Source organism: Hetaerina americana, unplaced genomic scaffold, assembly GCF_022747635.1.
Source record: "Hetaerina americana unplaced genomic scaffold, ioHetAmer1.1.p SCAF_4, whole genome shotgun sequence".
NCBI lineage: Eukaryota > Metazoa > Arthropoda > Insecta > Odonata > Calopterygidae > Hetaerina > Hetaerina americana.
The window spans coordinates 69936648-69954548 of NW_027286985.1; the positions used below are offsets into that span (position 1 = coordinate 69936648).

The 17901-nt window shown below is 35.3% G+C and overlaps 1 protein-coding gene across 3 annotated transcripts in view; it reads left to right on the forward strand.

Annotated features, from left to right (window-relative positions):
- Positions 1 to 17901, forward strand: part of DAT (Sodium-dependent dopamine transporter) — a 208858-nt gene that overhangs the window by 188671 nt on the left and 2286 nt on the right. For all 3 annotated transcript variants that reach the window (XM_071590854.1, XM_071590852.1, XM_071590853.1), the window contains 10 exons: positions 1751 to 1905; positions 5854 to 6062; positions 8101 to 8239; positions 8844 to 8978; positions 10525 to 10628; positions 10877 to 11114; positions 11856 to 11984; positions 15920 to 16019; positions 16983 to 17083; positions 17601 to 17768. In XM_071590854.1, the coding sequence (XP_071446955.1) occupies positions 1751 to 1905; positions 5854 to 6062; positions 8101 to 8239; positions 8844 to 8978; positions 10525 to 10628; positions 10877 to 11114; positions 11856 to 11984; positions 15920 to 16019; positions 16983 to 17083; positions 17601 to 17768 (1478 nt within the window). The remainder of the gene's footprint in view (positions 1 to 1750; positions 1906 to 5853; positions 6063 to 8100; positions 8240 to 8843; positions 8979 to 10524; positions 10629 to 10876; positions 11115 to 11855; positions 11985 to 15919; positions 16020 to 16982; positions 17084 to 17600; positions 17769 to 17901) is intronic.

Sequence of the window (17901 nt, forward strand, 5' to 3'; positions counted from 1 at the left end):
ATTTTTATGAAAGGGTAAGCGCGTCAAGTGAGGTTATTCCAAACAATCACCCCATCTCGTGACTGAGCTCATGGTCAGTCCCCTCCAGAGAATTGGCTAGTTTAAATCTCTCAAGTTCTCCCCTCGTTGTGAAGTTTTTTTCAATGGGTCAGTATTCGACTTTTGCTTTCAGCATCGTGTGCAGTTGGCGCGACTTTATCATAATGAATCATTCTCTTTTATTTTTATAGTCAAGTCTCTCGTAGAGGATAGCTATTGGATGGGCCCTGAATACTATTGTACAATGTAATGGACTTCTACGGAGTTAAGCATTTCTGAATATGAAAATATACTTTGATGAATTTAATAATATGATATTTTGGTATAAGAAAAAATCTGTAGACTTTCATCCATTGGTAAAATGTGAGCAATCAATAGGGATTTATTAGAGGAGTGTCGGGGAAATGTGACGAGAGTGTTAAAGAGTGATGTTATCTTTCACTAATAGGCCTCATTTAGAATGTGCTTCTAGTAAATGGTATCATTATGAAGTCGGTTTTATTGTTGAATTAAACCTTGTACAGCAGAGAGGATCTAGGTTGGGTAACATTCACGAAGTGAAGGATAACTTACAGATTAATTATCTTGCATGAATTGGAAGTATGTCTCTTTAGCAATGATGTTGAAAATGTATTATTTGCACCATTTTACTACGGTTGGAGAGATCATGAAAATAAGATTACAGAGTTCAAATGTAGAACCAACTGATTTGCGATATCGTAAGATGTCATTTTTCCCTCGAATAATAAATGATCGTAATGATTGGAGATGACCGAGCGAAGGGGACAAAAGTTATTTTTATTCTAAGTAACCTATATTGTAGACATTGTTTTACCTAACCCTTATTGTATTATCCTTCTTGTTACTAGCAGTTCGTCACTCATGAGTCGATAAATATTTTGCGCTTTATTATTTTAGTGCATGTATCTGTAGTTCACAATAGATACATTATTTGAAATATTTTGCATTTTTATTTGCAATCAAAATTTAAGCAAAACTTGAACTGATGTTGCATTCCTGGAGTGTAATCACCCCCTGCCGATCACTATGGTGGTGGTTTGCGTGGTACAAAGTAGATGTAGATGAAAAATGCTTTAGAATATTGTTGGCCGTACGTTTTTGAATCATCGACTCAACAGTCAAGCGTTCCAGTAATGTTTGTAAATATGATTTGTCAAATTTTGTTTCGATTGATTATTCTTAGCTCTATATACGAATTTTGTCTCTACTCGGGTCAAAAAATAAATTGCATTTACTTCTCCACTCGTATTTCTCTGTTGCACAAAATTACCTTGTACCTTCCGAGTTTTAGCTAGATGAAGCATCGGAGAGGCTGCCTCTTTCGTTTAAAAGGGATGATGAACGATGCTCGTTCCTTACCGATTGTACCGTTGGCACCTTTCATCGGACCACCACTTCCCGGTGTTGATTTTGTCGTGCCGAGTCCTGCCCAAAAGAAAACTCTTCCCTCTTGCCCACGCCGCGAACTTCACCTGGGAAAATCTCTCTTGACGCAACAGGCATCTCTACCGAGGGTGGTAACTTTACGGTATTTTTCTTTTAGATTTCCTACCGAATTCCTGAATAAGAATGAGGGAGATGCGGTATTATACTCAAAAGCCCCAATAACTCTTCCATAACCACTCTTGCAAGCTTTGTCCAGATGTAATTATCATACAGTTGACATATTTTTAATCATTTCCTCCAACAGGAATCGGTTACGCAGTGGTTCTCATAGCATTCTATGTGGATTTCTACTACAACGTGATCATCGCTTGGTCCCTGAGGTACTTCTTCGCCTCCTTCACCAGCATGCTGCCGTGGACCACTTGTGACAACCCATGGAACACCAATCTCTGCCGGCCAGTAAGTCTGAAGCCACATAAAGTTTAAAAAATGCATCAATTTTTGATAATAAAAACCCGTTAATATCCGAAGTCAATTTAATAAATTTTCCGGACGACCATTTGTAAATATACAACACCATTTCAGGTGTTTTAGATTCTACATACATCCTCCCTTGAATTTCGTTTTATTTAAGACTGGTTACCTGTTATATTTTATTTATTTTCTTTGGTATTTTTTGCTAGTGGCCCGATATTTACTTGAAATTACAGATTCACAAGCTACTCTATACCTGGCGGGAAAAATATTCCATTTTGATTTGGACGTTACGTACGACTAACGATTTATGATAGCAAGCACTCCCTGTTGCATACTATATTATTGGTGAAAGTGACAAAATCGCTCTCCTTTCATGTGAAACTTTAAGTGTAAGCTAAAAGTTTTATTTGTGGCATTTTAAACTCTACTCCATTGTATTCGTACATCATTACATAAGATATCCAGGAACGAAAATAGATAATTCAAAAAAATTACCCCCTTCCAAAAGATGCAGAAACCATCTAAGCATCGACCGTGGTAAAAAATGATATGAAGTCTCTGTCAATTTGACAAAGACTAACCTTTTAGTGTAAGTTGTCACAATGTCATGGAAAGATTAATTTAAAGTGCTATCTTCCTAAAGGACGCTCATGTGAAGTTTCAAAGAAATGGTCCTTTAAGTGAAAAGTGGGTTTGAAATAGAGGTTAAAAGCTAAGATGAATAAAAGGTTAAAATAGAGAATAAAAGAAGGAATAAACATAAATGGTCTCTGATCTAGTCTGTGGGACGAGGGCACATATTCATGATACTTCTCCTTATTCCAATCTCATCAATTGCCCCAAATTGATCTCAGACCAATTCTCACAACTTGTACCTCACGGTTGTCGGAAGTTATTCATTGATAGGTTGTGCAACTTCAAACATTTTCTCAAATCCCGCTGAACTTGCAAATTTCTGCTGTAATGTTTGTATAAGATGTAGACTATTGATGTATCCACAATCCCAGTTAAATAATATTGTAAAATCGTCAACCTTTTGCTAAAATATTGACACCGCAAATCTTTTCTTTTTTATGCTCTCATTCCTTCAAAATTCAATTTGGCAATTTCCACAAGCAAATTGATCAAATAATTTTTTTCATTCGTTGGCATTGCTAAAAAATATTTTTCGCGTGCGAGTAATAAGCATTTCTTTGAATCACTTTATTAATCCGCTATTTCAATTAGGTTTGAGACGCTGCTCTGGCCATTTTATCTCCACAATACTTGAGGCCTTCCGTGGATTTTGTTCCAAACTTATATTGGAACCACATCGGTCCGTAAATATTCACAAAGAGCAGGGCTAGCGCATAAGTTGTTCTTAAGGGTCTCTCCTCGAGTTCCACGGATGTAAAAGCGTTTTTCTGTTGTTATTCACCTGGAATAAAACAGTTTCCCTGGGATTAGCAAATCGAAGCTTATGGAACACCGCTTTTGATATGTTGCAACGAAATTCAGTCGCTTTTTAGGTGTATTTAGTTTATTATGGAATTATTGTATCGATTGGAGAGAATCCCGTAAGAGCCATTATTTCATAGGATTAAATAAATCAATGAACTGATCCTCAAACCGCTATTTCTAAACATATCATTCCCCCACTAGTAAAATTTATACCATTATCACATTAGAACATTGGGTAGTGAACTCAAAAACTAATCAAATGCACAATGGATTAGATTGCCTTAGATTGATTACAGACATTACTGCAAAAATGTTGAATGTTCGACGGGAGTGTTAGAAAGCACTTGAGGTCGCGCTGTTCCCTTGCCATACTCGGAGAGTATGTGGAGAAGGAAGTTCATCTGATGCACAATGCACGTGTTTGCCCAAAGACATTTATGGCTATGAAATAAAAGATAGTCCAGTAAAATCTTTTGTTATAAACGGACCCATTAGACCAAAATTTTATTTTGAGCCACAATATGAACGTATTAATTTAATAAAAAATTAATAAGGGCGCGTACCTAAGGAAGGGTATAAGGATCGGTGACAAGTGGAAATCATGGTGAATTCTTAGAGGATTAGTGAGTAAATTGAATAAGAGCTGCTATTAACTATGGCATTCATTGGGTCCCTCGAACACTGCTATTGCGACTTTTTGGTATTAAATGGGGCGGATAACTCCAAAACTTCTGGAAAATTACCTAATATGTTTAGAAAATCAAGCGCTTACGGTTATATTGAATGAACCTCGCTATTGGATGGTATTGGACGCGAAAGGATGGGTTAAACCTTTGCAAGAGTATTAAAATTGAGTAAACGGTGTTTTTGGCCGCTTTTTGACCCAGTTATTAATATTTAGCAATAGCCATATGTCGTAATATACGACGTGGTTGGCACATCCTAAATATTTTTCACGTCAGGAAAACAGGCAAGAAGAAATTGTATCGCCAACAATTATTTCCACATAGTAGAGCAGACTCAATGCATCTTTTAGCGTAGTGGATTCTCCGGTGTTTGAAATATGCCGTTCTCAATGAGCAAATTCATGGTAAATATCGCCTGAAAGTCTCAAAATATTGAAGCTTCGGGAACAAGGCGGCAGTGTTAAATATTAACTGATTTCGACAGCATTTAGCATAGTAGACGGTGTTGAGATCAATTGGCAACTCTTGCGCATAGGGAAAATTCGATCCCGAAAAAAATCGAATTCTGCCCAACCGTAATTCAAGTTACCAATTCTACTATAATTAATCAATTTTACGCGCAATTCTATTTGCTAAAATCAATTCTACTCACGAATCCAAATTTATAATTATATCCTTGATAGTTATGCAACCTTTCTTAACTTCCTCGTCAACTGGTTTTGTGCAGCTGAGGATACCTGTCAATCCACTATCCGAGGAATAAATCATAATCAAAGGAATCCAAGGAATGAATAATAATAATATATTTAATGCCAAAACTGAAAAGATTCTAAGTAATATGCGGACATTTTTTAATCATCGGAATTATTGAACTCGTTGGAATATGTATTTGGTACAAGACACTACATAATTATGCTTATGGATGTATTTCAGTACTACTAATATAAATACCTATCCAAGTGCTTTTGCACTATTTTGAAATTATTCTATCATTTTATTTGAATTTGGATCATTATTATTAATAAGCATATTGGTTATTCTAATGCGAATATGTATTTCTACAATTTAGCATATATTTACTCTCTGTTTTTCATAATTATATTTCAATATTGGCACTAAAATTGAGTTTTATTATTAAATTTATGGGCAAAGGTAATGTGGAGAGTATGTAATGTTGGAAGTATTAGTAGATAAAAATGTTTGATTCTAGATAAGCCAGGGTACTAACTGGAAGAATTTAACAAATAAAAAATACATCTAATGTATTTCTCAGTCTCGGATATTTTAAGGCAATTTGAATGTTTTTACATGAAACTGAGATTATTTAGGTTGTTTTTTCTCAACTATTAAAAGGACTTTAAAAAGCCCCACTTTTAACTTAGATGTAAGGATAAATTTAATTGTTGAATTAATTATTTAAAAGATATCTGTGTAAAAAAGAAATGATCTATGTAGAATAAAATTTTCAGATGCTTGAGGACATATTTAAACTATAAATTTAGGGAACCAGGTTGACATTTTGTTGCATTACATTTCAATTTTAATTGCCCACATTAAAAGCTGCATTTGTGGGTATTAATTTTTACAATAAGTGTAAGTTATTAATTATACATTCTGGAGAACACTCTCTGCTCCTAATAGTCTCAATCATGCCACATGTAGAAATAAATTTATGGATATGCAGCTATGTATCTATGTACTGCAATTGAGGGTTAGCAGTTAACCACGTGTGATGGTCAGTTCTGCAAATACTCTTAAAACTTTGCTATTTCATTTGAAGATATCTCCTATTTTCCATTTACAGTTGGACGTGAGAAAAAACCAAGAGTTCATGAACGAAAGCATGGATTCCAATTCCTCCAGGACATCCAGCCTCTCCCCCTTGTCTCCAGTCACGGTTTTTGATCCAGATTCACCTTATTCTATGACAGATGAGAATGGCTTCCCCATGGGGGATGGAGTCACTCCTGCCAATGAAACAGTGTTCACATCAGCTGCAACAGAGTATTTCAAGTGAGTTCAAGTTTTTCACTTGGTACTTCTCAAAGTTCTCAGAGGTCAATATGCCCCTGAGTTTAATGTTATGGCTAGAGGTGAGTTTTTCAGCAATCTCAGTGATTTGGGTCAAGCCAATAGCATCTAGTGGGAAGTAAAGATAAAGGATGAGCTTCTGTTTATATGTGCTCAAGAATGGTTGTAATATACCTATTTAAGCCCATATTAGGGGTCAGTAATAAATATAATAATTCAATATTTATGAGACCATGACTTTCTTATATCAATAGGATTTGTCCCAAAAATAAGTAGACTAAATCCAGGAAAAATATGTATTGCATATCAAAGTACAAATTACCGAAATTCTTCAAAATAGCACCCTTGTGCATCGACTCATAAATCTCAGTGCCTCTACTTGTCACAGTATGCTTCATTGAAACCTCGTTCAGGCACCATGTCATGGTGTCTTCGGCATTATCTAGCATTCCGAAATGGTTACCTTTCTAACTCCTTTTTATTCTTGGGAACAAAAAGAAGTTCGGTGGGGTCACATCGGGGCTGTAGGTTAGCTGGGGCAGCATTGCCATCTTATGCTTGGCCAGTTACTTTGTCATGAGGAAGGAATCATACAAATACATATCACATCCTCCAGTTGGTAAAGATATCCTTCCCGAGGCATTGCAGTCTTTTCCGCAACCTTTTAAGGAAATCCACATAGAACTTACTGTTCACTCCCTGTCCCTGAGGTATAAACTATCATGCCTTATGAGTCCAAAAAGACAATCACACATTACTACTTATTTTTGAGACAGACACTGTACAGTAGAATGCTGATGCATTGAGAATAGCATATTATGGGAATCTCAGGGTGTTGAGTACAGCATATGACAAGAAGCTCAATATAACGAGTAGTCCACAAGGTCCAGTATATTGCCTTAAGATTCATGTTTAAAATAGACCAATATTAGAAAGGCCTACATATTACACCCTAAGTTGTTGCTCAATGTCATGCTTGATTCACTGTATGTGTCAAAATGAAAATCAAAATTTCATCCATATGTATTTTATGGTCAAGTGCACAAAACCTATAGGTAAAACCCTCCATACCTTGGTGTCAGTATCATCTCTAGTTTTTGTTTAAGGATTGGTGCCTAGGGCAAGACAATGAGCTACACAGAGCTATAATTCTTACTTGGATACCTACATTTTCCTATCATTATAAGAAAATCACTCTTGTGCCAACTTATTCTGCAGTTTCTTCATTAGTTGGTGTATGTTTGCTAAATATTGGTGTACGATGCTGTAGAAAGACTTTACAAGTATTATAAAAGATAGGTTCAAATAATTAGCTATATCCATTAAAGATAGGATTACATTTAATTGTCAATGGAAAATTTTAAAAATATAGCAGTTATTTTTCCAACTAGTTACCTAATGCCACTAAAAGCAGAAGCACAAAGAAGACTCTCGTGGAAATTTATAAAAATACCCATGCAATGACAAATAGTAAGCAAAAATTATCAAATATGCCAATGGAAATTAAAGAACATAGCTTGCTATAATACTGTCAAATATAGCAGTTCAGTGAACGATTCCAATAGAAATTAAATTATATATCTGCCAGCATACATGTTATTATAATTGTATATTTTAAAAATATCTGTTTCTGATGTACCAGGTTGATTTTATATTTCTCATATCCCTATTATACCCTAAAAAAATTCACCCTGATAACAAGATGGTTCCACTATTGTAAATATGATTACAAAGATGGCAAAAAATATCTAATTTGATGAGTGATATTTTTAAAAATACATTGTTCTGCAAACATTGACTGGAAAGTGAATTGATCTTTTCCATCCTGATTGAAGACTTTCACATACCTTGAGTCTCCGCCCTCATCTGTCAATCCTGCCCCCAGGTTAATTGTTAAAATGTGGTGCAATCATTCTTGTATGTTTTTATTAGTGGAAATTAGGTAAAGAGCAACTAATATGGACAATAACTTATTAAAAACCTTTCCTGACTTTTTCATTAATTGCACATGGCTCCACAGCCGGGCTATCTTGGAGATGAATCACAGCACTGGCATTCATGACCTTGGGGAGATCAAGTGGGACCTTGCCCTGTGCCTCCTAGCAGTCTACATCATATGCTACTTCAGCTTGTGGAAGGGAATCTCGACATCAGGGAAGGCAAGTAGTACTGACATTACCTCCCACTACGTAGAGTTCAGTGTGCTAATTGACTCTTTGGTCTAGCAGCTTAAATAATTAATTGAAAGAGTACACAGCATTGAATGATGATGAAATTCCTAGTGTCACACTGAAAAAAGGAATTTTGATTCTGTTGTCCAATCAAATCAGGCTTAATATATGTGGCTTGTTATACATCTAATTAATTAATAAAATGCCTTGTGGCAGAGTTGATCTTGTTAATATTTTTGGGGCTACACCCATATGTTTTAAATAAAAGAATGCCCAACTGCTGTTGAGTACTGCATAGTCCCTAAAACCAAAACTACATTCAATTACCTCAAAGCAGCTTGCAGTTCTGTTTGCTTGTAATATTGTCTTGGGGTTTTTTCACCCCTAAGGTAGGTACAATTAATCATTCAATCAAATTGAATATTAAAAATCTTTTAGCATTCTCTGATTAATAGCATAAGCCTCATGTTTACATCAGTTACTGCATTCACTTATCTTTTTTTTGCCAGAGGAATGCTCCATACATATATCCTTCCTTTTGGTCTTTCATTTCAACCAGACTTTGCTCTAAAACTCTCTCCCTCCTGAACAGGTGGTGTGGTTCACTGCTATTTTCCCTTATGTGGTCCTGCTCATCCTGCTCATTCGAGGTATCACACTGCCAGGTGCGGGCGATGGCATCCGTTACTATCTGTCACCCAACTTTTCTGCCATCACAAAAGCAGAGGTGAGATGGTGGATACATTGAGAAAGCAATGTTTTAACTTGTTGTGTTTCATTTATTCTTCTCAGGGGATTCATTCACTGAAAATGTAATGGTCAAGAATTTTTAATTATTAATTTATGGTGAAGTAGGGTGATATCTGTCATGGGTGTGTGATTTTTCCATCATCACATTTATTATCCACATCCTATAACCTTTAATTATAGTCACTGCTCCAGAATAGAAATGTTCAATGAAAAATATTTATGGTAACATAAGGAGTATTTAATGTAAGAGTAAGGAGTTAGGACCTTGCATGTTATACCAACATATGTAATTTGTGATGTGAACTAAGTTTCAGGGCAATGGTCAAGGTGTAATATAGTTTTTCTTATGAAATGCTAAACATTAATTTATCAGATTCCATGATAAAATTCAGCTTTAAAAGTTATGCAACGGTTTTTTTCTATTTCAGAGGAAAAGTTTTAAATTATGAGTAGCTTGGACTAGAAGGTATACATATGCCTGTATAAAAGGTTTTAGTGATAGTTATACACCTTTGTATCATATTTAGCTTTAGGCTGGTTTAATATTCATTTAAGCTTTGATTTTGTTCTTGAATTGTGGTCATTCCTTTGAACATGGCCACCATGACACTCAAGTGTTTTACCTACCTCATATCCCCTTGTTACAAAAACTAATATGTTGTATAAAACTACTGAACCACTAATAATGATAGTATTTTTGTATTTTACATAGCATTTCATCTTTAAAGACAACTTCATTGATTTAAGACTTTTTAGGCCATAATTTTTCACAATGTTAACAAGCTCAAATAGAATGGCATCCATTCTGTCTATTTGTTTGACAAATCTTGGTTTAAAATTTTCTCAAAGGCCAAAAGTCTAGGAAAATTGAAGTTTTTTGAACAATTATCCTTAATCTTGAGATGATAAATATGCACTGTACCCCATTGTCTGTTGTACCACCAAGGACAAGGAAATAATTTGTCATGCTTGGAAATTGTATATCTTTTCTCATACACCAAAATAAATTAGGATCTTCAAGTAGTAACAAAACCAATTTCTTATAATATTACTATAACACACTATATCTATAACACACTATGTCTATAACACTTTTTTTAGATTAATTAGACTTAAGCCTCCAACATGATGTTTTATAGAGGAAATTTTTGCTGACAAAACCTCAATAAAAACATAGGGACAATAGCGTCAAAGTGACTGCAATAACTATTTCATGAACAATAGATATCTTCATTTTTTCTCATGAATATTGAAAACCACCAACACTAAAATTTTTCAACTTTGAAGATGTATTATATGGTCCTAATGAGTTTATGTGTTTTTGTTAATATTTTGGAAAATGTCAATGATTAATGTGCCCATGAGATTTGCTTGCGTTTCAAATTAGCATTTTACTAAAATAGCTGTAAATTTGGTTATATTTTTCATACTTATTCCTTATCCTCTACTTAAAAGGGAAAGTACAATTAAATATGTATTTAAAGTTGAGTTTTTATTTTAAAGACCCTCCTTCACTTCCGCAGGTGTGGGTGGATGCTGCTACTCAGGTGTTCTTTTCCCTTGGACCAGGATTTGGTGTCCTCTTAGCTTTTGCATCATATAACAAATTCCACAATAATGTATACAAGTGAGTGACCATCAAAGTTTACTTATGTTTTCTTTCTTTTTATCAATACTGCTTATTATTGGTCCATTCTCTAAGAGAAGGATTTATTGGTGAAATATTAAAGAACTGGACAAAGAACTCTTCCAGACTTTATAATTTGTAGCAGAATGATGCCTTCCTTAATTTTATGTGAAAGTTTGTTTTTTTTTTACTCTGGCTTGTATTCTAGATATTGCGGTAACTAATGTCTGCCTGTCCTTCTTTGATAGGGATGCACTTGTGACTTCGATTATTAATTCCTGTACAAGCTTTGCTGCTGGATTTGTCATCTTTTCTGTCCTGGGCTACATGGCACATGCATCAGGGAAGCCGATAGAAGAGGTGGCAACTGAGGGTCCTGGACTAGTCTTTGTTGTCTACCCTGAGGCCATTGCTACAATGCCTGGATCCGTCTTCTGGGCTCTCATCTTTTTCATGATGTTGCTCACGTTAGGTCTTGATAGCTCGGTAAGTTTAAAAAAATACAAGTATAATTATGATTAGATATAAAGGAGGCATTGCTGTTTTGTTGTGTGGGTGTCTATGAATAAGTGTGCTTCCATTAAATAACTGGGCATCATTTCATCATCTTTTACCTTTGCTCATCAAAAGTTTGAGTTCCTAAAAATGGCAAAAGCAGGTTGTCATACACAAAACTTTGCAAATGTTCCAAGAATAAATTATTATATATCAATCTATAGAATAAGTAATAGTCTTTACTGCTAGGATATGCAAAAAATAATTTTTTTCAATTATTTTTTATTTTACTGGCATGCTTCACAAATTTAAAAGTGCTTAGATGTGTATCTGACTGGAAATAGGTATATGAATAGAGACATGTCTGAATTGTGATAGAGATTTAAATTAAAAATATTTGTGTGGATATAAAATATCATTGCCAATTTCAATGGAATTCTTTTATAAAGAGTAAAACACATTATGGAATACACAAATATCAAAATATGTAAAAGACTTTTAGGACAGTAAAAATATTTCACACATGTGAGAAGGAGTAAATACATTACTAACTTAGCATAAATTTACTTTTGAAAAGAAGCAAGTAATTGAATAAAGGTTCTAGATTTAAAGAAAAATAAATAAAAGTGGTTTATGTTTCATCTATGAAAAATAATAACTGTTGGAGTAGAGTGATAAGAATAGTGTATTACATATTTAATGGCCCAATTTTAAATATGTTATTTTTTCCAGTTTGGAGGCTCAGAGGCAATCATTACTGCTCTTAGCGATGAATTTCCAGTTATCGGAAAGAATAGAGAAATATTTGTGGCTGGTCTCTTCTCATTGTATTTTGTTGTTGGACTTGCTTCCTGCTCACAGGTAACATTACTTTACTCTCTCTGCATCTGGATAACTATAAACAATTATTGTATATATATATATATATATATATACTACCTTGATCAAAAATTTCCCGGAATTTATTCAGAAAATTAAAAATACAAGTTTATTCATCTAAATCTATATTGTCCCCTTCAAAGTAATCCCCATCGACTGCAACACACTTATGCCAGCGCTTGATCCAATCCTCGAAAATTTTTTTATATTCGGTTTTCGGTATGTCCATCAGTGCTTCCTGCGATTTTTCCATTACTTCCTCTCGGCTGCTAAAATGCGTTCCCCGTAATGGTTTTTTAACTCGATTGAACAGAAAGAAGTCACAGGGAGCCAAATCAGGTGAATTCGGTGGCTGTTGGATGGTATTTGTTGCATTTTTCGTCAAAAAATTACGAATAATGATAGCACTGTGCGACGGTGCGTTATCATGGTGCAAAATCCACGAGTTTTCTGCCCGCATTTCTGGTCTCTTTCGGCGAATTGCTTCACGCAAACGTCTCATAACGCCCAAATAATACTCTTTGTTTACTGTCTGGCCTTCTGGCAAAAATTCATGATGCACTACACCGTTGTAATCCATGAAAACCGTCAGCATTGCCTTCTTTTTTGACTGAAAACGACGTGGTTTTTTTGGTCTCGGCTCATTTGGTGAACGCCATTCACTTGCCTGATGTCTGGATTGCGTGTCGTACTCATAAACCCACGTCTCGTCTCCAGTAATGATCCTTTTGATGAATGTGGGATCGGATTCAGCCTCGCAAATCATGTCTTTTGCGACGTCAACACGGTCTCTTTTTTGCATGAAATTGAGGTCTTTTGGCATGCTACACGACGGAAACCCAAATCATTAACCACAATGTCTTGGGCGGATCCATAGGCAATGTTCAAGTCCTCCGCTATTTCTCTGATGGTTAATTTGCGGTTATTGACCAACATTTCTTTTACTTTATCAATTTTTTCACCGACTTTCGATGTCGATGGTCTGCCACTGCGTTCATCATCTTCGATTGACTCACGACCACTTCTGAACCGCTCGTGCCACTGGTAAACGACCGTTTTTTTTAGAGAATCGTTGCCGAAACACTTTTCCAACATTTCCAACGTCCGTGCGCCACTAAATCCGTTTTTTACGCAAAATTTAATACAAGTTCGTTGTTGCAAATTTAAATCCATTTCTGCAATTGTAAAAAATCGCCAACACACACAGAGATAGATGTACTCTTGGCTACGTAACTTTTGCAAATGTCAAGTTATTACACTAAGATTTAAAGGGAATATCAACAACAGATGTACCAATTTAACAAAAAAAACAGAACTCAAATCGGAACGATGGGAGCGCCACACGGTGGTTATTCCGGGAACTTTTTGATCAAGGTAGTATATATATATATATAATATTATTATTAGTTAATCTACCGGTTAAGTTAGATTTTTGGATGGACATAATTACTAATTAAATAATTTGCGACCCCTAGCAAAACACAACATCCTACTTGACATCAGGTCCCTCTTCAGCTCTGAGTACTTTCTTCCTCCGTTCATCCCGTCTAACATCCCTATCCTGTTCCTTCCCTTTCCTCTTTTGCCCAACATTCTCCCCTCTATCACAGTCTTCAACATCCCACTGCAGGTCAACACCCCCTTCATCCTCTTTTCCTGCCTCCAAAGGATTGCTCCCAACAAACCCCTCTCTTCGCCCACCATACCAAGTACTTCCTCATTTGTTTTCTTCTCTGTCCATTTCACCTTCTCCATTCTTCTCCACACCCACATTTCAAAAGCCTCCCATCTACGTGTATCCTCCTGCTTCAATGACCACGTTTCCGCACCGTACGTAGCTACGCTCCATATCAAAGTTTTTACGAGTCTTTTCTTAACATCCTTGCTCAAAGTCCCCATCATCAACTCCCTCCTCCTTGTGAAAGCCTCTTTGCCTAGCACAATTCTTCTCCTTATGTCCCTACTACTTTGACCGTGTTGGTCCAAAACACTATCGAGATACGTAAACTGTTCTACCTGCTCTAGTTTTTGCCCTCCTATTTTAACGTTTAGCTTAGCCTTTTTCTTTCTAGAAAATCGCATAACCTTTATTTTATTAATATTGATTTTCAGCCCATACCTGTCGCACTGAATTTCCAATTCACTAAGCAGTGCCGGCAACCCCTTGGCTGATTGACAAACCAAAGCTTGGTAATCAGCAAACCGGACTGATTTCACGAATTCCCCGCCCACCTTCATTCCTCTCTCCAGTTCTTAGGTCTAAGTTGTCTAATCTGAAATAATATTATGGGAAAAAATTCCCTAGGAGTAGGGTTATAATCATTTTCCATCTAATGCTGAATTTAAAGCCTTTGGTATTGCTATAAGACCAGAAATTGGAACACTATGGCTCTTGTCTGTTTTGACCAATCATTCAGCTCCATGTCCAAATCCTCATGTTTGCCATAGTTGGACAATAATATACTGATTGGGACAGGGCTTAATTTGTAACTATTTTTTATTATTTTTGATAAGATTTTATTTGCTATGACTAACTCTTTGAAGACATTGGTTCAGATGTAATTCATCCTTCATATCAAACTCTTATGGAAACTGAATTTTCACTTTCAGCTGAATTGTGTTTTGAATATCCAGTTACTTTGTGAGTTTTAAATGAACTGCTTATGCTTTGTAAGTTTATGTATTCACAACTGAAAATAATCCCAAAAATGTTGTGGCTGCTAGCAGAAATATATGTACTTTGAAAACTCACTTGCCTCCCTCTTAATTTGGGAATCAGCTGAGCGTGTAGGATGGAAGAAGAAAAATTTTAAGGACTAATGCTTGGTAGGAGAAATTCGGGTAAACTCAATAGCAAGTGTCACTAGTAAGCCCTTCTCTTCATTGAAAGGATGAAAGTTTGTAGACTTTTTAGGGTAGAAAACAGGTGGTCAAGAGCATATAGAATAAAAACTGTGTAAATGTTCTTCGTTCAAATGACACAACCCAAAAAAGAGAGGTAGGGAAACAAAATATTGTAAATATCTTCACATGTGTGCGATGGAAAATCTTCATGGGACTTTAAGAAAACTAGCCATTGAAAAACTATTGGACTAGTGCATAACTGTTGCTTTATGATGGCCATTTGATATCAAACAAAAAATACAAGATACCAGCATATATACACGTTGAAAAATGAGGACTGGAATACACACATCTCATATTAACAGGTATTTTATGATTTCTGATTTCGTATTGGGTGGTTTTCATTGCATTACTGTGATAATATTTTTCTTGTTTTTAAGGAAATACCCATGCGCAGTAAAATCTAATGTTCGGGTAATTTGGGTGATTTTGAGGTTAGGCAAGTTATAAAATGTGAAGTAAGGGGAAGGAAAAGGACATATTGATATTTTAGGTATGTACCGGATGAGAAGCTAGGCTATATGGGTTTGCTGTAGTGATTATTTAATTCACACAGAGGCAGAAAAGAGTCAACTTGTGGTAGCAATATAATTAAAAAGAGATTAGTAGAGCATATGGTGTATTTTAGTGCTAGCATATAGATGAAGGTGAAACCAGAATCAGCAAACTAATTCTTATTCAGGTATACATATTGGAAGGAAGAGAGAAAGTGCCCAAAGTGCATGATTAACTAGAGGAAATAATTGCAGGTGTTTTTGGAAGGAAATAAATGCTGTGATGTTAAGCAGTGTTCTCCCATTCTGTCCTACCCTTATCAATCAAAATGTCTTTTCACCCAACCCTTTCCCCTCCCTTTCATTGGTGCAATTTGTATTTCATTTTATTTAAAATACTTTCCACTCTGTCACCCCTGAAAAAGTTGAATTCATTCACAGTTTGGAAGTGGTAATCTTTAAGTATGATTCTCTTGGCCTCGGCATTTGGTAATAATTTTTCTTGTTTTATATTCATAGGGTGGATTCTACTTTTTCCACCTCCTTGATCGATATGCTGCTGGTTACTCCATGCTCTTTGCTGTACTATTCGAATCAATTGCTGTTTCCTGGATTTATGGTAAGTAACTTACAGTAGTCTTAACTTCACCCTTTATTGAAGCCAAAGATAGCAATAGAATGAAGTAGTTTCCCCAGAGTTACTAATAGAATCTCTGCCTGATTGTATAGAGTAAGAATAGTTATGCATATCAAATAATCTTTGCTGATAATGATAATTGACAATTCTTATTCAAACTGTATTCTTTGGATTCTGATAATTTTGAATTATTGCTTAATTTAAATCTGATGGCGGTCTCCACCCATATGAATGACTCTGGTTGCTTTTTAGTGTGATTAAATCACAGTATGTCGAAAAGGATTCAGTCCCTAGACTCACAAACATCTCTTATTTTGAAAAATTCCCAGAGGTATTACGCACCATTAAGTGATGGCATATTTCAAAGTTATATTGACTATTGCACTGACTATGAAGGCATCAAATTTCTTCTAGTCATTTAATAAAAAATTCCATTGTCTCCAAAATAAATAAGTTATTTGGTCAATGTGAAAAAATATCAGATGCAGTACAAATGGATGCAGCATCTTAACCTTGAAAAATGTGGTCAGAGTTACTACCTGTGGTTAGAGTTTTCATGAGAATTGCAGACTACTTTTTGTAAGGTTTAATATAAACATGCATAGTTGCTTATGTATTAAGGGCAGACATGCAGTCACAATACCACTGCCAATCATAGAATGAATATTTCTGGCACCTACATCTGACACCTGAAAAATCACAGACCTTGAGTGAAGATGAGGGCACCCAGAGGTATACCCAGGAATCAAACCTGGGCCCTCTGGTTTCCAGTCTTAAGCAATAACTTTTGTTACCATGAGGTAGTTCAGTCATAAGAACAGCTCTTAAATCTCATTCGTACTAGAGTAATGGATTGATAGATTATATGAATACACTTTGATGTTACCAATTTACTTTTATGATGTGTTAAGTTTTTAAAGTTTAAATAATATCATCCCTATCTAGGAATTGACAGGTTCTGCGATGATATCAAGATGATGCTTGGGTTTTCCCCAGGAATCTACTGGAGAGTGTGCTGGAAGTTTGTGGCCCCATTATTCTTAATGGTAAGTAATTTATACATGGCTTAGCTAATAGGTGAATAATTAGTAAAAGAAAAGGATTTCCAATATTATCCATGAGCCTCGTAAAATCTAATCAGACATTATCAATAATTGAAATAATTATGTAAATAGGGTGTAAAGTGAGTCTAAACTGTTCTTTGAGTAACATTTTGTTACTGTCTCTGTAACAAGAAAAAAAATCAAGTTTGGGAGATGAAAGTTGAGGGTTACTCCTATCCTTAAGAGCAGAAATGCTTTTATAGAATTGCTAAATGTTTGAAATGTCATAGAATGTTCTGTTTCATTTGTATGAGTTAAATCTTATGTCCTAACCAATATTGGTAAGGATGTAAAATTACATACAAGGTGTGTGAAACAGCTAATGTAATAAGGTTGCCTTTTTATATTTTACTTTGTTACCCATTTTAGATATTAATCGATGGAAATGGAAAACTATGCCTAATTTATTTATTCACCATCCTTTTTTCATTTTTAACACATCTTCATTGCTTTTTCTCAGTTTATCATTGTTTATGGCCTGATTGGCTATGAGCCCCTTACATTCGGTGATTACGTCTATCCAGTCTGGGCTAATGTATTAGGATGGATGATTGCTGGATCCAGTGTAATGATGATACCAGGAATGGCTATATATAAGATCATCACAACACCTGGCACTTTAAAGCAGGTATGCTGGGCTTCCTTCTCATAAAAATCTTAAATGCTTATTTTTATGCATTAAACTATGTTTATTAATGCTCTATATATCTATGTGCTTTGAAATATAGATATGCTAGCTTTTTCATGAATAGGTATTAGTT